Source organism: Cololabis saira, chromosome 24, assembly GCF_033807715.1.
Source record: "Cololabis saira isolate AMF1-May2022 chromosome 24, fColSai1.1, whole genome shotgun sequence".
Lineage (NCBI taxonomy): Eukaryota > Metazoa > Chordata > Actinopteri > Beloniformes > Belonidae > Cololabis > Cololabis saira.
In genome coordinates, this window is record NC_084610.1 from 21,635,791 (window position 1) to 21,657,088 (window position 21,298).

Sequence of the window (21,298 nt, forward strand, 5' to 3'; positions counted from 1 at the left end):
AAAGCTGTTTTACGGAAAAGATTGTATAAAAATGTACTTTGTAACTCTGAAGTTGAGTGTTACTTTTGTTTAAAGTCATTTATTTTTTACTTGAGGAAGAAGCTAATTGAGCACTTTATTTTTTGTATGTAATGTTATTTGTTTTTGCTGAAAATGCTCAGAAGCATTCCAGTTCCAACTATTGAGGGAAAGTGTGCAATATTATGTTGCCTCAGGCCCTGTTTACACAGAGCAAAAACGGGGGTGTTTTCATGCGTTTTGGCCGTTCCTTTACAAGAAAACGAAGCTCAAAGTCACCAAAAATGATCATTTCTGAAAACTCCATCCAAAGTGGAGATTTGCTAAAACTCCGTCTTCAAGTTTGCTTGTAAACAGAGGGAAACATTTAGGCTTCAGAACGTCACATTATGCAACAGAAACGTCACCAGCGTCATGTGTGCGACCTGCGTTTATTTTGTTTGGCCACTGTGATCATGATGGATGCTGTTAAAGTAGTGCTGGTTTTTACATTCGTGAAAACACTTTTCGTCTGTTTGCATTTGAAGACTCTCGTTCATCTTGGAAGTAACTGGAAGTTACTCGTGTCATTTGTTGATGTTTTTTTCCAGGATTCTGATTGGCTAGCATGACTTTATCTTCTCGTTACACTGCCCCCTGCAGGTTTGGCTGCTCATTGCACCTTAACAGCGTGTTTATGCGGGTTCGTGTAAATGAAAAGATTTTGAAAATGATCTGATGTAAATGATATTTTTCAAAACGTGGGGGGTGAAATATCCGTTTTTGTAAATACCCGGGTTTGTGTAAACGTGGCCTCAATAAATATTTTAATTTCCATTCGAAGTTGTCTTTATTTTAATTCATTAACATTAAAAATACATTTTATTTGGTGGGAAAATAAGAGTAAAAGGTTAAAAAAAATGGAATAAAATGGAATCCTAAAAAATTCAAACGGAAAAAACGGAATTTGGGGAAAAAATAAAACGGAATTCTGGGGGAAAATGAAACGGGGGCCGCTCGGTGGTGCAGTGGGTTAAGCAAGCGGCTCATATATTGAGGCTACAGTCCTTGTGCAGCGGTCGCAGGTTTCAATCCCGATCTGTGCACTTTTGCTGCATGTCATCCCCATTCTCCCCCTCTACCCCCTTCCTGTCTGCAACTTGGATAAAAGGCCACTAGAGCCAAAAAAAAGTATTTAAAACAAAAGAAAAAAAGAAAGTGATCTGGGACATCTTTCTCAAAAATGTGACTAATTCACAGTTTTATCAAACTAATAACTTTAACTTCAACTTCAATTTTGACTCACTATTACAATTTTTACTTTGTCAGGCTCATAACTTTTTCAATGTTGTGGAATTAACTTATTCATAACTATAATTAGCTCATCATTTTAAATTTTCATCTGAGTTTTACTTAAAGCTCATCATTTTGCCCATCTGTCTCATATCTGTTGTTCACCGTCATGTTTTGGTTTTACTTTCTCATAATCCCTATTTATTTATTACTGATTCACTATTTCATCATTTTGACACTATTTTATAATTTTTCTTATCTCAGAGTCCTAAACTACGGCCTCATAATCTTGACTCTATTTAGTTTCCTTTCTTGGTCCCAAATGTTGTCATCTTATAACTTTGACTCACAATCTTATGATTCTGACTTCGTACCTCAAACGTTTTACTCTTTCAGAATTATTGATTTTACACATTTTTACTTACTTTCTGACTCACCACTTCATAGTTTTGCCTATTTCATAGTCTTGACTTATTCAAACATATACTTATACTTAGTACTTGGTCATTTTAACTGAGTACCTCATACTTTTTACCGACTATCTCATATGTTTAACCATCTCCAAACTCTGACTTGTAACTTTAATGCACTAAATCATCCTTTTTTTATTACATCTCCTACGAAATGAAATTTGGGGAAAAATGAAACGGAATTTGGGGAAAAAAAAAAAAAACAACTTGGGGAAAAATAAAACAGAATTTGAGGAAAAATAAAACGTATCATGGGGCCATAGGGACCTGCAGCCCTGCGGCTGTTGACGTCATGATCACCTGCTGGGCGAACTCCACGATGATGGCCTTGGCTCGCTCGTCAAACTCGTCTTTGGTGTTCTTCTTCTGCTTCTTCAGCGTGGCCACAACGTCGGTCTCCGGACTCTTCTTCCAGTCGTACAGACGGTCGATCTGCTCGCAAACAAAAAAACCCCGGCGTTAGCAATCTGGCAGGAGAACAGAGGAGGTTCTGGAGGAGCCGGCTCACCTTGTTGAGGGCCACGATGAAGGGACACTTCTTCTCCTTCAGCAGGTTGATGGACTCCAGCGTCTGCGGCTCCAGGCCGTGCATGATGTCCACCACCAGGATGGAGATGTCGCACAGAGAGCTGCCTCGGTTCCTCAGGTTACTGCCGAGCAGAGGGGTCAAAAGTATTCACATTCATTACTCAGGTAGAAGTATAGATACTAGAGTTTAAAAATACTCCTGTGGAAGTTGAAGTATCAACTCAAGTTTTTTACTCAAGTAAAAGTATAAAAGTACTGGTTTCAAAACTACTTAAAGTATAAAAATAAAAGTAATGTAAGGGGGAAAAAGCCATTAAGGACAAAAGCCATTGAAAATGAATGTATCTTAGTATAATGCAAATATATTAAAGAAGCATATATGTGTACTATTGAGCATTAACATGTGTTTCAGAGAGCAGCAGATATGATGACTAGTTGCCTATAAGTATTGTAATGGTGCAAAAAGTCAAACTTCAGAGGCATGTTATCATTTATCCTAACCTTTATTGGAATGTACATCCAAGTTTAGTTGCAGGAATCTGAGGGAACGGATGTAAGAACAAAACTGGACAAGAACATCTGAAACAACCACAACCAAATTCACTCTATCCGGATGGAGCAATTTAACTGGATAGTTTTTATTAAAGGCCGAAATGAAATAGAGTAACGAGGCTGTTTTTAAAATGTAAGGAGTAAAAAGTACAGATAATTGTGTGAAAATGTAAGGAGTAAAAGTAAAAAGTCGTCTGAAAAATAATTACTCCAGCTAAGTATAGATAACCAAAATTTCTACTTAAGTAAGGTAACAAAGTATTTGTACTTTGTTACTTGACACCTTTGCTGCCGAGACAGACGGCGGTTAGGGAGGCCGGACCGGGGAGGGGTCGGCGGGTCAGAGACGGATCGGCGAGGGCCAACGTTACCTGAAGGACTCGTGGCCGGGAGTGTCGATGATCAGCATGCCGGGGATCTTGAGGTTTTCTTTGTCAAACTGCGGAAAAAATGAAAAACATCCCAAGTTAATAAACAGCCACCGTGAAGAGAGACCGCGTTCATCCGTGCGAGTGAGGCGTCCTACGTTTTTAACCATCTTGGTTTGCTCCTCGATGGTTTCCTTGGGGACGTTGGTGGCTCCGATCTGCTGCGTGATGCCGCCGGCCTCGCCGTCCTGGACGTTGGTGTGTCGGAGCTGCACACGGACCAGCAAACAGTCAGGCGGGAAGGAAACGCACTTTATGATCGCCGGAGCGCCGGCGCTCCCGTTTGCATATTCATTTTCAAAATGTACAATTACAACCAAATAAAACAGAGCAATAATCCAGAGTTTTAATCCATTAAATCGTTTGGAAAAATCACATCATAATCCAAAAGTCTGACCATTTTAGTCTAGTTTTAGTCAAAGATTGTATTTAGCCAAACCCATTTTACAATTCAAACCGGGTTATCTTATTATTATATTATTTACCTTATAAACTCAAGAATACATTCATTCCAGATACAGAAGACTCTCATTTGAGTTTACAACATATTTATTTTTCCACATTTCTCCCTGTCTTTTTCTTTTTCAACGACACATTGGGTTTTCTTTTCCACGTCTATGTAGGAAAGTGGATCCAAAGATGGTTCTTCTTCTTCTTCTCCCCCCCAGAGCAGATCCCTGCGTTTCTCTATGTAACTTTGTTTTTAATGTACGTTAACTAGAGCTCTGCGTTAACGGCATCAGCCTCTAACTCTGCAGCTGCATCTTCTGGATCTGATTCCTGCTGCAGCGACTGGGATTGAGGACTAACGTCACCCAGAACTAAACCAGAGAAACTACTGAAAACATGGACATTAAACCAGAGAAACTACTGAAAACATGGACATTAAACCAGAGAAACTACTGAAAACATGGACATTAAACCAGAGAAACTACTGAAAACATGGACATTAAACCAGAGAAACTACTGAAAACATGGACATTAACCCAGAGAAACTACTGAAAACATGGACATTAACCCAGAGAAACTACTGAAAACATGGACATTAAGGATCTTTGGTAGAACATTTCGTCTCGTTTTGGTCAATGAAAAAGACACATTTTAGCAGAGTTTTTATTTTGTAATCTACATTTTAGTCTGGTTTTTATTCCTCTACGATATGGCATTATATATTTAATTATCGTTATCGTCACATGACCAGCATTTTCGTTGCGTCTCGTCTCTTTTTCTTCAGGTGATAAAGGTTCGTTGACGACGATATTTAGTCATAATTTTCCTTGACGAAAGCAACTTTACTTCATTCCAAATAAACTTCCTGAAGTCTCAAAGGCTTCTGTGTTACTTTTTTCCACTGACAGTTTTGAGGGATCTAGCTATTTAGAAAAATATGTATTTTTAAGCATTTTCTTGGTAGTTATTTTGCATTTGTATTTATTTAGCTAGTATCAACTTGTAACATACAGGACTGTGTCAGAAAATTAGAATATTGTGATTTTCTGTAATGCAATTACAAAAACAAAAATGTCATACATTCTGGATTCATTACAAATCAACTGAAATATTGCAAGCCTTTTATTATTTTAATATTGCTGATCATGGCTTACAACTTAAGAAAACTCAAATATCCTATTTAAAAAAATTAGAATATTCTGGGAATCTTAATGTTAAGATTATTAAAGATTGGCTTATATGGGTTGTTTTGATGCATAGCAAATAAAAATAGTCCATAAAATGGCAGTATAGCAGAAATATCCTGAACTTTACCTTGTCCAGGATCTTGGTCTTCCCCGTGTCCACGTGTCCCAGCACACAAACCACCGGCGCTCGCAGGGTCTCCGTGTCGATGTTCTTCACGTTCTCCGCTCTGCGTTTCTATGGAAACGGACAGCTGTTAAATCTAGGCCTGTGTTGAAAAAATTGATTTCCCAATTCTAAATCGATTCTCATATTAATTCCTAAAAATCGATTCATATGTCTAAAGATCGATTTTTTAATTTTTTTTTCTTTTATTAATGTGTTTTTTTTTTTCATCATTACATTACAACTTTTGGTTATTTTTTTGTTTAGCCCCAGAAAAGGAAGGTTTTGTTGGACACAAGTAACTGGTGCCATGTTTTTGCCTTTAATATGTTTAAAGGTATGAAAACATTGAAGTGTTAGGTTATAATTGCATAAATTGTCTATATTTCATTACTTTATATACTGTCTTGGGGTTACATTTGCAAAAAATGCTAAAAACCAAATGCTCAAAAATTAAAAACCAAAATAGACCGAAAATGGAACAAATAAAAACGGAATGTGGGAAAAAATAAAACCGATTTCATCCGTCTCTGTTTCCTCCCTGGATCTGTTTGGTAATTCTGCCCCACGATGTTTCTGTTTCAGTTCTATCAGCATTCTGGGAGCTGATTGGTCCTTACAGCCTCATTAGCTGCAATACTTGCTGTTGAATCTCAATATAACACTAGTAGTAATATGTTGCAGAACTACAGTCATATAATTCATGCAACAGCTCAAAAAACTGTTTTAATAACACTAACCCAAATCAATATCGGAATTGAATCAAATCAAATCTTGATAATCGATTCTGAATCTTAAGAATCGGAATCGAATGGATTCTTGACATTTGAATGGATCCCCAGCCCTAGTTAAATCAGAGACGGGCCGGCGGCGGCGAGCGCTCACTCGGCCGCGGCTCGGCGTCTCACCTCGATCCTCCGCTTGGCTCGGTCGTACAGCTTCTCCTCCTTCGTCCTGTCGTCGTCCTCGCTGCTCTCGCTGCTCTCGCATTCGCTGGCCAGCCTCTTCTTGGCCGGACCTTCGGGCGGCGCCTCCTTCTCCGCCTCTTCCTCACTCTCCTCTTCCTCCTCGTCCTCGTCATCCTCCTCGTCGTCCTCATCCTCGTCTTCGTCGTCGTCCTCCTCGCTGGCGGCCGGCTGAGAGAGAGCGGCCGTCTCCTTCACCTCGATGTGGACTTTCTTCAGCTCTGACGCAAATACAGAACCAGACAGGTTATTACAACCTGGACTCGGATCAGGACCCGCAGCTCTTACACTCGTACCTACTAGGGCTGTTCGATTTTAAAAATAAAATCTCAATTTTTTTCTCTCAAAATCTGATTACGATTATTTTGTGAATTGACAAAAGGCAAAGAAATGATTTCAAATATGCTGTTTTTTATTGAATATTTGCCCCATTGGGCTTTAAGTGCAAACTTTGCTCTTATTAAACCAAAAATGAATGAATAAAGTGCAAAACTCTGTAAAATAAGTTGAAAAAAAGTTTTTAAAAATATAATAAAATATAAAGTTTTATCTCTGAAAAAAAAGAAATCAGCAAATCAGCCCTTGCAAACATACAGTAAGTTATATTTCCAATTAAATAAAACAAGACATTTTCTAATTAAACTAAACTGGGTCTTTGCATGCTAAATAATAATGCAACCCATGAAGGAGGTAGAGGTGTGTAATGGGGAACTTGTCGCAGGTATTGAGAGGTATTTCCATCAATCATTAATATAGTATCAATCATTAATGTGTGCAGACAAGGTAAAAAAAAAAGGATAAAAATAAAAAAAATAAAATAAAAAAAAAAAGTGAAAAATCAATTTTACGATTTTTTAATTTTTAACATGTGCTTTTTTTGCTAATTTAGCTTTTTTATTTATTTATTTTTATTTTATTTTTTTTTCTCTTTTATTTTTATTTTCTATTTTTTCTTTTTTTCTAATCTTTATTGTAAGCGCTTTGAGACTTGTTCTTCAGGTGAAAATGCGCTCTATAAATACAATTTATTATTATTATTATTATTATAACATCGTTCTAATTACATAATCGCGATTACGATTTAAAATCGATTAATCGAACAGCCTTAGTACCTACTCAGCGCGACTCGACTCGCCCCGGTTTTGCGCTTCTCCACTACGGGTCGAGGCGTGCTGAGTTGATACTTTTCTGTATCTATTCTGCTGAGGTTCTAAGCGGCTGAGTCGGCTGTATCTGACATCATCACACTACACGACACCGATTGGTCGGGGCGGGGGCCGTCAGACCTTAGAATCAGGAGGCGGAAATCAGCCCGAGCGACTCGCGGCTTCTTCATTCTATTTGACAGGCAATGGGAGCGCAAAAAGTCTGTTTCATGATCCAACTCTGAGGTGCAGATGTTCATAAACCTGGTGCTGAGGAGAGAATTAAAAAGGGATCTAGACGGAGATAAGGAACGACCAGATCTACCAAGAGCTCTGTCACTTCATAGCTGCTCACGGCTAACAGTGGACTTTCAGCAGCACCGAGACAAACAAAATTTTTTTTTTAAAAGCGTCGCCGCTTTTACTTTTACTTTGGAAAGGTGATTCCCCTCCAACTTTCAAGTTTTTTTTTAATCAAATTTCAGTTTTTTTTACCATTGGAAAAATTAACTTTGGAAAAATACAACCGTGGTCGTATCTTTCAAGAATTTTGGTTTCCATTATTTTCAAAACTGGATAATTTTTCCAAAGGGGACCTATGAGTATCTTTATTTTCGAACTTGTGCCTTATATGTTTGTACGTATGTATGGATACATATATAGTTTGATTTTGTTGTTGCTGCCATTATTATTATTATTTTTTAAATTTATTTACCTATTTTTTTATATATATTTATTTAATTTTGTTCTCCCTTAATGTATGATTTGTTTTTTTAACTTGATATCGAACACAAGCCACACATCCAGCAGCACATACAGGACTGTCTCAGAAAATTTGAATATTGTGATAGTTCTTTATTTTCTGTAATGCAATTTAAAAAACAAAAATGTCATACATTCTGGATTCATTACAAATCAACTGAAATATTGCAAGCCTTTTATTATTTTAATATTGCTGATTATGGCTTACAGTTTAAGATTAAGATTCCCAGAATATTCTAATTTTTTTAGATAGGATATTTGAGTTTTCTTAAGCTGTAAACAATAATCAGCAATATTAAAATAATAAAAGGCTTGCAATATTTCAGTTGATTTGTAATGAATCCAGAATGTATGACATTTTTGTTTTTTTTAAATTGCATTACAGAAAATCACAATATTCTAATTTTCTGAGACAGTCCTGTATCTCCAGGTTCTACATCTTTAGTGTTGTTGTCTTCTCCGTTTAGATACACAATCAAATACGTCACAGCAGCTTCACTCCTACTTCTCATCTGGGTGTTTAAAAACAAATGAGGATGAGGCAAGTCGAGTCGCGCTGAGTAGGTTCTAGTGTAAAAGCGCCACTCCACCACCCAGCTGGTCTGCTGGTTACCGTGGTAACTCACCTTTCTCCTCGTCGCTGACCATTTCCTCCCAGTCGTCCAGGGCGATCTCCGGCTTCACCTCTGCAGACAGACACCCAGCACGTTTACCCAGAGATGATGATGATGATGATGATGATGCTCCTCCTCCTCCTCTCAAACTCACCTGGCTCTGGGGCGGGTGTCTCCACCGCTGTTTCCGTGGCAACGGGCTCTGGCGTCTCTGGGGTCGGCGAGGCCACCTCTGACGTTTCTGAGCAGCGGAAAACCTCACCTCAGTGAATTCAATTCAACTTTATCTATACAGCAGGAGGAAGAGGAGCAGGAGGAAGAGGAGCAGGAGGAAGAGGAGGAGAAACAGCAGGAGAAAGAGGAACAGCAGGAGGAGGAAGAGCAATAGTAGGAAGAGCAGGAGGAAGAGGAGGAGGGGGCGGTACCTTCAGGAGTAGGGATGTTGGGTTTCTTCCTCTTCTTGTCTCCGTAAACGGGTTTCTTCTTTGGCATCGACTCTTTGGACGGAACTTCAACACCTGTGAGGAAACACAAGTTCAACCACCGAGTCTCAGCCGCCCCGCCCACAACAAGCCCCGCCCACTGATGCACTGAAGCCCCGCCCACATCAAGCCCCGCCCACTGGTGCACTGAAGCCCCGCCCACACGAATCCCCGCCCGCCGTCTAGGGATGGGAATTGATAAGATTTTTCCAATTCCGATTCCATTTTCGATTCTGCTTAACGATTCGATTCTTTATCGATTCTCATTTGGAAAAAAGGAGAACAAACAATTTTAGTATCAACTTTGTTTTATATCTTTGAACAAAAAAAGATAAGTGAGGTCTTAAGACGCCCCCAGCCTTGGGCTCCTCCATGGTGCCAGGGGCTCCCCACAAAATTATTTGTAATATAAAATATGTATTTAATATAAAATAATAATAACAAAATTAATATTCTTCTGTAGAAATTAACTAAATACAACAAATTATTTTGTGGCAATTACACAAGAATGTCCAGTAACATGTTCAACACCACAAACTTAGTCACTGCTGGTGACATTCATCTATTCTGGCCTGATACTCTTCCCTGCCTTGATGAAAGGAGAAGCTAGCGGTAGATGCTCTTTAACTTCTCCATAGATGAGCTGACGAGCTGCAGCTGTGTCAGGAGCGCTGTCCACCGGAGCGGCCGGCACATGAGCTCTTCTAAAGCAGGGGTTCTTAACCTTTCTGACCTCGAGGCCCAATTTTTTCAGTACAGAGCGGCCCAGGGCCCAAGTAAAAACCTTGTCAAATAAAATGATCATCACGGACTTTTATGAAACATGTCAATGTTAACATGCACACGTCAAGCTTGATTTATACTAGGACAAATCAATCAGTTCAGGCTTATTAATAAAAAAATATCAATAATTAGATTTTACTTAAATAAAAAAGGAAGGACTCAGAATAAAAAATATATATATACATATAAATCAATCAATGGATGGCAGTAGAGCGGGTCGTCCAATGATCGGAAGGTCGGCAGTTCGAATCCTGCTCCGTCCCAGTTGCTGTCGTAGTGTCCTTGGGCAAGACACCTTACCCACCTTGCCCCGTGTGAATGTTTTTGAATGTTTGGTGGTGGTCGGAAGGGCCGACTAACGCTTCTGTCAGTCTGCAGGTCAGCTGTGGCTACAAACGTAGCTACCACCACCGGTGAGAATGTGTAGGAATGAATAATGATCTCTGTAAAAAGCGCTCTGGGTGCCTTGAAGAGCGCGTTATAAAACCAAGCCATTATTATTAATAAAAACTAAAATAAATACATTAAAAATAATGTTTTTAAATTAAATAAACTGTAAATAAAATTGAAATAAAGTGCAAATGAAACTATATTTGTGCATAGCAGAACCAGAAGAATCTTTATTTTCTTTCATATACATATTAAAAAAAAAAATACAATTTCCTTTTTATCTGCAGCTCTTAATGAGACACTTGGGCCTCTGAGACACAATCAGGTCCAGTCTGGGTGGAATGGGGGAAAGGCTCACTCTCAGAGTAGCATGCAGCGTTGCTCTGAGTCTGTTTCGGGCTTTGGGCTTAGTTGTGGCCACGATGGAGAATATAAAAATAAAGGATCACGCCGCGCTCGCTCTCCCCGTTGCTGGGCGCAGACCAAGTAATCAATCCCTGATACTGGCAGATCCAAGCCGACTCTGAGCGCAGACCAAGTAAACAATCCCTTATCCTGGCGGATTTAAACCTATTTTGTGCAAAACAAAGGATTTTCTCCGTAAATACAGGCCTTAATAGTACACGTGCAGCTAGATGAGTGTCCGAGGTAAATGGAACGTGCCGCGGCATTATTCTCCTGTTTTATAGAGCTCCCCCGCTTCTTCCTCTCGGTTCCCTCCTCCACCGGCTGGCAGTCAGTAACAACTGACTAACGCATTAGCGCCACCACATGGTCGGGATGCAGTCCCGCGGCCCCCGCGGCCCAAACCTACAAAACAGAATTTTTTTCGCGGCCCACTAGGGGGCGCTCGCGGCCCAAGTGTGGGCCGCGGCCCTATGGTTAAGAATCACTGTTCTAAAGCATGAATTATGGTTCCGCGTCCCCTACGCCAGTGGTCTCCAACCTTTTCTGTACCGCGGACCGGTTTAATGTCTGACAATATTTTCACGGCCCAATCTAAAAGATGTAGCTGAAACTAAATAAAATGACAAGATCGGCATTAAAAACTGTCAGTTTTTCTCTATAATAATAATAATACCGGTAATACAAATAATAATAATACAAATAATAATAATTAATAATTAATAATAATAATAATAATAATAATAATAATGAATAATAATAAAACGTCATTTTTGATTAAATAAAAGTGGAAATTGTAAATTACCTTTAATATGAGTATTTCTATCAATGTGTTTTTATTTTAGTTATTTTTTTAGTTTGTTTTCTCATTAACGTTATTTAAAGCCAGGCTTTTATTTTATTGTTATATATTAAGTAGACCGATATTAAGTGCTTTTATTTTGAAGGCGTCTCGCCGAGACCTCGTAAACATCTGGCGCTTCTGACTTTAACGGTAAAAGTTTAACGGCAGTAGAAAGTGTGTCTGAAAGACTAAACTAGTGTCGGGAATGCTAAAGTGGAGTCTAACTGACACAGAAAGCACCTGCTGATGAGGATTTGTGCAAATTTTATACCGTATTCATGTTTTGTGGTAGCTTTATTGCTGACCGAGCGAGCAGCTGCATCGGTCTGTATTTAAGTTAAACTTATATGAATGTAGAAAGACTAACTATTTTATTTTATTTTATTCCTTTATAGCTCTTACGGTTTGTTTGCAGTGTAATTACACCCAAGGAATAAAAACACTGTGAACCATCAGTTTGAGAGTCATCCATCATCAGTCGGGGATTCTACAGAAATTATTTTTTAATAAAAAAAATTAAAAAAATTTAAAAAAAAAAGTTTTTCTTCTCTCTGTGCGGCCCGGTACCGGACCGCGGCCTGGGGGTTGGGGACCACTGCCCTACGCCGTAGGCTCTGCGTTGGTGTAACGCGGAACCAAAAATCAGCCTTACCACACGCCGACTGACTGTTTCCCCCCTTTGTTGAAATGTCCGCATTGCAAGTATTGTCGCCCTGTTTTCATCCTTTTTGGTAAAATGTAACCAAACATTCAAGCGTTTATGCCGTTTTGTCCCCGTGTTTTCCTGCTGGGCGCGAATGCGCACGTTGCGCAACGTGCTTGGTGACGTCATTCGCGCCCACTGGAATCGATACGGGAATGGTTTGCGAAAAAGGCAAACGATTCCAAGGAATTGGAACACTGGGAACCGGTTCTCAACAAGACCCGGTTCTCGATTCCCATCCCTACCGCCGTCCCCGCCCACTGACCCTGCGCCTGCAGCAGCTTGAGCGTGGCCTCCGCCCGGGCTCGGGCTTCTTTCTGGGACTTGGTGAGCAGCTTGCCCTCCTTCTTCAGCCGCTCCTTCCTCTCCTTCTCCTTCTGCTTCTTCTTCTCCTTGCGCTCCTGCTCCAGCCGCTCCTAACGGGACAGAACCAGAACCCGGACCTCTGGTCAGCAAAGACGACACCCTTGATCCGTTCAGGACCAAACTTCTGACCCCTGCTCCAATTGAATACTAAATCTGTGACCTAATGCCCCCACCACCACGAGAAACATTCATTTTACATTTAAAAAAGATGTGAATTTACATTAAAAAACTTAAATTTAGGTGAAAATCCCTGATCTTCAGACCAAAACTATAAAAATGAAAGCGGCGAGCAGCGTTGATCGGGAAATTTGGTGAGTTTTTGAGCATATTAAGGCCTCCAAAAAGGTGATTCATTTAGGGTAAGAATAATAATTATAATAATAATAGTAATAATTATAATAACAACAATAATAATAAACTACAGATACATTAGGGTCCTCCCACCGTCAGTCAATAATTATAATACTAATAATACTAATAATAACAACAATTATAGCAATAATAGTAGTAATAATAATAATAGTAATAAACACTACAGATACATTAGGGTCCTCCCACCCTCAGTGTACGGGCCCTAATAATAATAATAATAATAATAAAAAAGGCAATTCATTTAGCCAAATAATAATAATAATAATAAACGTAATAATAATAATAATAATAATAATAAGGCAATTCATTTAGCCAAATAATAATAATAATAATAATAATAATAATATTAAACGTAATAATAATAATAATAATAATAATAATAATAATAATAATAAACTACAGATACATTAGGGTCCTCCACCCTCAGTGGTTGGGCCCTAATAATAATAATAAAAATAATAAACGTAATAATAATAATAATAATAATAATAATTAAAAAAAAGGCAATTCATTTAGCCAAATAATAATAATAAACGTAATAATAATAATAATAATAATAATAATAATAATAAGGCAATTCATTTAGCCAAATAATAATAATAATAATAATAATAATAATAATAATAATATTAAACGTAATAATAATAATAATAATAATAATAATAATAATAATAATAAACTACAGATACATTAGGGTCCTCCACCCTCAGTGTTCGGGCCCTAATAATAATAATAATAATAATAAAAAAGGCAATTCATTTAGCCAAATAATAATAATAATAATAATAATAGTGATAGTAATAAACACTACAGATACATTAGTGTCCTCCCCCCTCTGTGCTCGGGCCCTAATGCATCAGGACTGGATGGACTCGGGTGATTGACAGCTCTAACATCTTCCCAGAGTGCAGACGGCGGCCGGGTCGGAGGTTCTGGTCTCACCTGCTCCTGTCGCTGCTTCTCCATCTCCTCCAGCCTCTGCAGTCGCTCCTCTTCCTCTCTTTTTATCCGTTCCTCCTCCTACGAGAAGACACGTCTTTGTCAGGGACCAGACAGACGCCAGCGTGCGCTACATCACTACATTTCCCAGCATGCCTCACCTCCTTCATCTTGGCCAGAGCCTCCTGCATGGCCTTCACGGTGGCCTTGCTGGGACCTTTCTTCTTCTCCTCCTTCTCCTTCTCCTTCTCCCCCTTCTTCTTTTTGTCCTTCTTCTTCTTCTTGTCGCCCTCGGCCTCATCTGGGGAGAAGAGGAAACGCTGACTTCACCACTTCACCCTCAAAATGAAGCCACAAGGGGTAGGGCCCTTGTAATGTTCCCTAGGGATTGGGACACCACTTGCTACATCACTGCGTGGTTTACGTTCGGGTACGTAAGCAACTGCGTAGTTACATTTGCACATACGTCACACCATATCAGGAAGCCCAGAGCTAAAAGCAAGTTTTAATTTCCGCTGTAGCGCTTTTAATATGCTACTTTATTAAGTTTTAATATTTTTTCAGGTGTAAAAGTAACTGTTAAGATCCCCAACCTGGGCTCAGTTTATCCAAATAACGCCTGTTAAGAAATTTGCTCCGATGTTTTTGGAGATGAGAAGAGCCGCCGGCGATTTATGGTTCTGCGTTAAATTGACGCAGAGCCTACGGCGTAGGTTACGCGGCGACGGGCAACGTACGGCGCACGGCGCAGCGTAACCTACGCCGTAGGCTCTGCGTTGGTGTAACGTGGAACCATAAATCAGCCTTAATTCTGGCGAGATCTGAAGATACAACGCAAAAACGAGCAAGCGAGTGATTATGTACATTCACTGAGTGAATATTATGAAAGTAAAATATATATTTCTCGCTAGAAATGTAATCAAAACGCATTTTTGTGCAGAAACTAACTCAAAACTAGAGATGCACCGATTGATCGCCCACTGATTGGGATCGGGCCGATAATGGCCCTATCGGTTTTGATCGGAGAATAATAGTTCAGAGCGGCCGATCTGATGACGTTTACAACAACAAACCGCCGCCCGCGCGGGCGTTTCCGCATCTCAGACAGAGCGGTCCTGAGGAGGCGTGGGCCTCGCCGGTGCAGGAGTTTTACAATGTCTGAAAAGGACAACAAATTTGCAGTTTGCAAAGTGGTTCCAAAGGAGATACCATGAGGAGTAATATTACAAAAGAATTTCAACACAACGAAGCTGATAAGACATTTGAAAGTTCTTCACACGGAGTATATTGAGTTTTCAAAGTTGGCTGCAGCAGAAAAAAGGGAGAGAAAAAAAGGAACGCGCGCAACGGCACTAACTCAGCTGTAACAGAGACTTATAAACGACAAGAAAAATAAAGAACTACATCGTAAGGTAATGGATTCATACGTTTTGCTCATCAACCGCTTTCTGTTGTAGCAGACATCGGGTTTAACACGTTTGCAGCTTGGATCCGCGGTGCGCGCTGTGCGCACTGGCGCGTCGTAAATATTTAAGATGAAATCCTGTCGGCGTTTTACCAAACTATACACAGTCCAAAGCCTCGTGCAGGACGGCAGTCGTATCAGTCACTTCACGAGTGACATGTGGAGTTCTAGTGTGAAGTTTCCTCACACGCGGCGGATGCTACCACTAAAGCATTTAAAGCATACTTTCACAAAGCTTAATAATTAATAATTAATTTTTATTTTAAGATTTAATTCCTCTTTCCACAGGAAAACTAAGGTTTATAGTTTGCAACTTGTATCAACTTTTAGAGAGTGACATGTCTGCTGTTGTCTGTGTTGCTGCACATGTTGTACATAATTATTACCACAGGAAAGCTGAAGCTAGTGAGCTACACTTACTCTTTGTAAGCCGAGTTTACACCTAATCTCCTAATTTTTATACCTAATAATAAAAAGTCAGTGTCGTGTACATGAGACAACAATATTGACGAATTTATGGATTTCACGCTGTGATCGGTGATCGGCAAAATCAGGATCGGCGGATACTGGTTTTCCAGATCGGTGATCGGCCTTCAAAATCCTGATCGGTGCATCTCTACTCAAAACATTGATTTTATTCACTAAAAATGAGAAATGTCCGCCATGTATTTTTGTTTGATTCAGTCTGCAAATGATGACGTAAAGTCAGCATCTGAAATCCCTAGCTTTTAAGGGCTAGATTCATAACCACTAGCCCTCGTTATGTCCACTAGCCCTACCTGCAAAGAGGAATTGGGACACCACTACCCTCACGGGAATGTGAAAAATTTAGGCGTAGGGCTGAAAAGTAGGACTAGGGGGGGATTGGGCCTAAAGGTAAATGGACGACGTCTTACCTTCCGCTGGCTCCGCTGGCTCCGCCCCCTCCTGCTCCTCCGTGGAAGCTGCCGGGGCCGGGACCTGAGGAGACTCCGCCTTCTTCACCTCGGCGCTGGGCTCCTTCTCCTTCAGCTTCTTCTGCTTCATCCTCTCCTCCTCTTTCTTCTTCTTGTCCCTCTCCTTCTTCTCCGCCTTCTTCTGCGCCGCCGTCTTCATCTTGAACTCTCCCACGTCGCCGTCCTGCTCCTCCTCCTCGTCGCTCTCCGCCTTCGCCGCCTTCCCTTTGTTCTTCTTCTTCTTGTCTCTCCTGGAGGAGAAGTCCTCCTCGTCGTCCTCGTCCTCATCTGACTCCTCCTCCTTCCCTCCTCCCTTCTTCAGGCTTTCCTCCGGCGCACGCTCGTCCTCGTCGTCCGACAGCGAGGCCCTCTTCCCTCCCTTCTTTGCTGCTTTGGTCTTGAGGCGAGAGTGCGAGGAGCTGTCGGAGTCGGAGTCGGCGGGAGGAGCAGCAGGAGGCGCCTGCAGGAGGAAACCAGCGAAGAAGAGACTGGAGGTGAAAAGTTTCACTTCTCTCCCAGCTAATTTTAAATGCTGATAAAACAAAAGTTATGCAGTTCTCAAACGCTAGGAAGAAGCCAGTGAATACCTTAGACCAGGGGTGTCAAACTCATTTTGCTTGGCGGGCTGGATTTGACCAATTTCTTTCTTGCAGGCTCAAAATAACGCTCAAAATAACAAAAACGGTGCGAAATTTTTTTCTCTAATTCTTTTTTTTTTTTACTATTGTTATTTAATCCAATATCAGTTTAGTTAATTTTAAAGGAAATATGCACTTTGTTTACACTCTAATTATGTAAAATATATTTCTTCAGGATCTTTTCTTGAAATTTCAATTTTTTTTTCAAATTATGTAAGATACTTTTAATATCATTTTACAAAGATAAACAGAAACAAGTATGTTTTTTTTATATTTCGCTTTTTTATAGGAAATTTAATTAAAAGCAAAATCTTTCTTATTACATCCGAGAGTGTTTCTTTGTGATTTAGAGATTTTTTCAGTACAATTAAGTGTATTTATTTTTAAAAATTGTCACGGATAATTACGCCAGTGTGCCGAAAAAGTCAGCACTTCTTTTAACTGTTTTACTTTGTCACTATCCTCGTATTCAAAACTGAAATTCTCCGAATAAATATCTTCTATCATCTTTTTTAGCAGTGATATTTTTCCTGCAAAAATATATAATAGTAGTCAGTTCATAAAAATAAACGACCGTCTACAAATAAAATCGGCAAATGCATTCTAGAAAACAAAAAAAATGTCGAAAACTGCTCTATTTGTGGAATAACGATGGATTTGTAGAAGAAATATATTATCGGATATGCTGCGATTCATGGCAATTATTTATGCCTTCCTTTTAAGTAAATTAACATTTAGTTTTTTTGCGTTGGAAACTTCTCGCGGGCCGCATGAAAATCTCTCGGGCCGCACATTTGACACCCCTGGTTTAGACATTACTACTGCTCAGGGAAACAAAATAGAAGTAGTATCCCGTTACATGTCACTGTTTTTAAGTACCGTAACTTATTTACTGGCACTGTATTGTGATGTATTTTGCATTGTCCTATTTTTGTTGTTTTGTCTGTAACTTTTAAAGCTGCCATTTTTGGCCAGGTCTCCCTTGAAAAAGAGATCCTAGATCTCAATGGGAATAACCTGGTAAAATAAAGGTAGGAGTCAGAAAAGGTGTGGAGGGCTTCATCGTCTCACCTTATTCTGCTCTTCGTTCTTTTCTTCATCCCCCTCCTCATCCTCGGGGCTGGCGCCGCCCTTCTTCCCCTTCCTGGTCTTCTTCTTCTCTGGTCTGGGGGGCTCCACCACCTCCACTTCTTCGTCTGCTTTCTGTAGAAGAAAAAACACGCTGATGCTGCGAGGTGGAGACTAGAGATTAGGGGTGGAACAATATACCGTGCCACGAAATTTCACGATACAAAAACGTCACGATACGTGTCGTGGAGGTGACAAACTGCAGCTGATATTGGGTTATTAATATTGATATATTGTGTTTACTAGTAACATCCTATTGGTGCAGCGGGATCACGTGACGACCTCGACCCGCGGACCAAAATCTGACTACGCTCAGAAGAAACTAGTACCGTTTTACGGTCCCGATCACGGGACTCTTGGGGGGTTTTGAGCTCTGAACTTTTACTTCTAAGGTGAGCATGAATCAATGTTTTTTATGATGTAAAGATTGTGTCGTCCCCAAAGGTGTGAGGATGAAACGATAACGGGGTTCACCTTACGGCCTCAGGCTGGAGCAGGTGAAGCTCTGAGCTCTGGCAGAAGATAAATAACAGTCATGGTGCATTTGGAGTTTGGGACTTTTTATAGTGTATTTATTTAATTTTAGTTGTTAAATTTCTGGAAAAGAAAAAAGTCAAGTCATACATGAGAGAAACTATTCAGTTTGTGGCTAAATACTTTTATTTGTATGAAACTGAAGATGCATAATGCAAACCTGACATTTACTTTTAGTTCAGTTTGTGGAAAATGGTTGGCCTGGCTTTCTCTTTAAAACTTACTGGTTTACAAGTACGGTAAATCGTCCCCCACGTGGGGTGCGCTCTTATTGGCTGAAACAAAGGAAGACATCTGATTGGTTGCAGATCCTTCCGTGTTAAAAAAAAAACGTATTTGTGGATCGAGTCACGTCAGGGGAGTCTCAAAAAACACACAAATCCAGCGCAGCTCACAGGCAGAAAAACGTTTGTAAATCAGGTTATATTTGTGTGTGCATTAAAAATACATGTGTGTATCTTGTCCTACGCACGTGTGAATTGTTCTGTGCATTTGTGAAACTTGTCCTGTGCATTTGTGAAACGGTGTTAGTTAGTTAGTTATTATTTATTTGGGTCAATCACAAACAAAAATCAACAAACAAGATAACACAGGTTTTTCCCTGGTCAACATTGTGATTATTTTGACAGAAAAGGTCTGGGCTTGAAGCATAAAGCTTATCTTGCCCACCTTTTAACAGAATAGAATATACAAAAATAACAAAATAAAGTATCATAAGTCTACACAAAATAATAATAATAGTAATAGCAATAATAATGATAATAATAATAATGATAGCTCTGAAAACAGAAAGTGAAAAGATGCTAAAGAAACCGACAAAACCAATTTAAGTTGTCATTTTACCTCATGCATGTGTACATTCTTCTTTGTTTGCTTATTGTGTTTCTATATATGTGTCCATTACCTTTGCTTTGAATAATATCTTGTATGCTTTTATTGAATTGGCTAGTTTAAGGTTGTTATCTGATGAGTTCCACAGTTTTACTCCTAAAACAGATAAACATCTGCCCTTTGTATTTGTTCTTATTGCTGTTATTGCTGTTCCCCTGAGGTCGTGTTTGCCCACTCTGGCTTGAACAGTTCCTGCAGCCCGGAAGTAAATTATTATAAGCCTTGTATATTATTACAGTGGTGGTCAGATTAACTATGTCTTGCAATTTAAGTGTATTGTTTTGAATGAAAAGTGGGTTTGTTGATGCATATGGAGGATTTTTTGTGCCAAAATTAAATAAATACATAATTTATTAATTAAAATGGGAATTAAATATATAATTAATTAATTAAATGTGTCGTTAATTAATTAAAATTAGAATTAAATATGTCATTAATTAATTAAAATACAATTCATTTTAAGTAAAAAAATATGTTTATTATTTCAGCATTTAATTAATTAATGAAACATTTAATTAATGATTTTGTGTTGCGTGTGAATCATGAAATGTAAAACTGCATTTAATTAATTAATGAAACATTTAATTAATGATTGTGTTGCTGCGTGTGAATCATGAAATGTAAAACTGTCAGTTTCACTCGTCGTAAATATATTTTTTTACTTAAAATGAATTGTATTTTAATTAATTAATGACATATTTAATTGTCATTTTAATTAATTAATGACACATTTAATTAATGATATATTTAATTCCCATTTTAATTAATTAATGCTGTATTTATTTATTTAATTCTGGCACAAAAAATCCTCCATATATGCAAGATAATCAGCCAAGTTTACAATTCTAATTGCTTTTTTTTGTAAAATATAGATGGGTTGAATTATTGATTTGTACGTATTCCCCCACACAATAGGTCAGGTATGGGAGTAGTAGGGATCTGTATAGTGTTTGTAATGATCTTTTATTTATAATACCTTTCATTTTATGAATGGTGTGTGTGCATTTGTGAATTATGAGACTGTTCTAGCTCCATAATCCACCGTCACGCGACTGGAGACCCGGGATCTGGACCCGGCAGGGCCGGTTTACCTTGGCCTTGCCGCCCTGCGTCTCCAGAGACAGCTCCTCCAACTCCTTCAGGATGTCGTCCTCGCTGCGGGGACACACACAGTCACGCGGTTAAAAGAGCAGAAGAAGAAGAAAAGGACGGAGGACGACGACGAAGCAGCCGCGGCGGCGTCTTACTCAAACTCATCCTTCTTGGCTCCTTTCTTCTTCTTCTTCCCCTTCGACTCCTTGGCGGCTCCGGCTCCTTCGATCTCGGCCGCCAGAGCGTCGATGTCCACGCCGTCGTCTTTGGCACTGCACACACACGGATGGGAAGCTGGTCACGTGATCGGAACCGTCTTTGTATCGGAACAATGCGGGCCGGCGAGAAGCTGCCGACTCTTCACTTCCTTTTGTTTCCCATCAGCCCCCCTGACTCTCGCCGCTGCAGCTGATGGGACAGACTTTTACCACCACATGCGTTTATTTGGAGGCAAAAACCACCACATTTCATCAGAGGATCTTTTAAATTCACCTAAATACGACACGGAGGGATAATGTAGAAAACCTAAAACTAGATCTGACGGGAGCCTCGTAGGGCTGGGTATCGATTCAAATGTCAGGAATCGATTCATTTCCGATTCTTAATATTCAGAATCGATTATCATGATTCGATTTTGATTTTGATTTGGCTTATTGTTATCTAAAATGTTTTTTGAGCTGTTGCCTGAATTATATGACTGTAAAATAACTAGTGAAATAATAATTTCACAATAATTATTGTGAAATAATTAAGAAATAAATAACTCAGGCCTTTCAA

At 39.4% G+C, this 21,298-nt stretch overlaps 1 protein-coding gene across 1 annotated transcript in view; it reads right to left on the reverse strand.

Moving 5' to 3' along the window:
• eif5b (eukaryotic translation initiation factor 5B) overlaps positions 1-21,298 on the reverse strand; it is a 39,204-nt gene that overhangs the window by 10,850 nt on the left and 7,056 nt on the right. Inside the window, exons 2-17 of the mRNA XM_061715968.1 lie at positions 20,677-20,793; positions 20,521-20,584; positions 17,948-18,079; positions 16,200-16,698; positions 14,000-14,139; positions 13,842-13,919; positions 12,427-12,577; positions 8,980-9,072; positions 8,709-8,795; positions 8,567-8,626; positions 5,977-6,254; positions 5,033-5,140; positions 3,367-3,477; positions 3,212-3,279; positions 2,269-2,410; positions 2,061-2,192 (exon numbers count right to left, since the gene is read on the reverse strand). Coding sequence (XP_061571952.1) covers positions 2,061-2,192; positions 2,269-2,410; positions 3,212-3,279; positions 3,367-3,477; positions 5,033-5,140; positions 5,977-6,254; positions 8,567-8,626; positions 8,709-8,795; positions 8,980-9,072; positions 12,427-12,577; positions 13,842-13,919; positions 14,000-14,139; positions 16,200-16,698; positions 17,948-18,079; positions 20,521-20,584; positions 20,677-20,793 — 2,260 coding nt within the window. The remainder of the gene's footprint in view (positions 1-2,060; positions 2,193-2,268; positions 2,411-3,211; positions 3,280-3,366; positions 3,478-5,032; positions 5,141-5,976; positions 6,255-8,566; positions 8,627-8,708; positions 8,796-8,979; positions 9,073-12,426; positions 12,578-13,841; positions 13,920-13,999; positions 14,140-16,199; positions 16,699-17,947; positions 18,080-20,520; positions 20,585-20,676; positions 20,794-21,298) is intronic.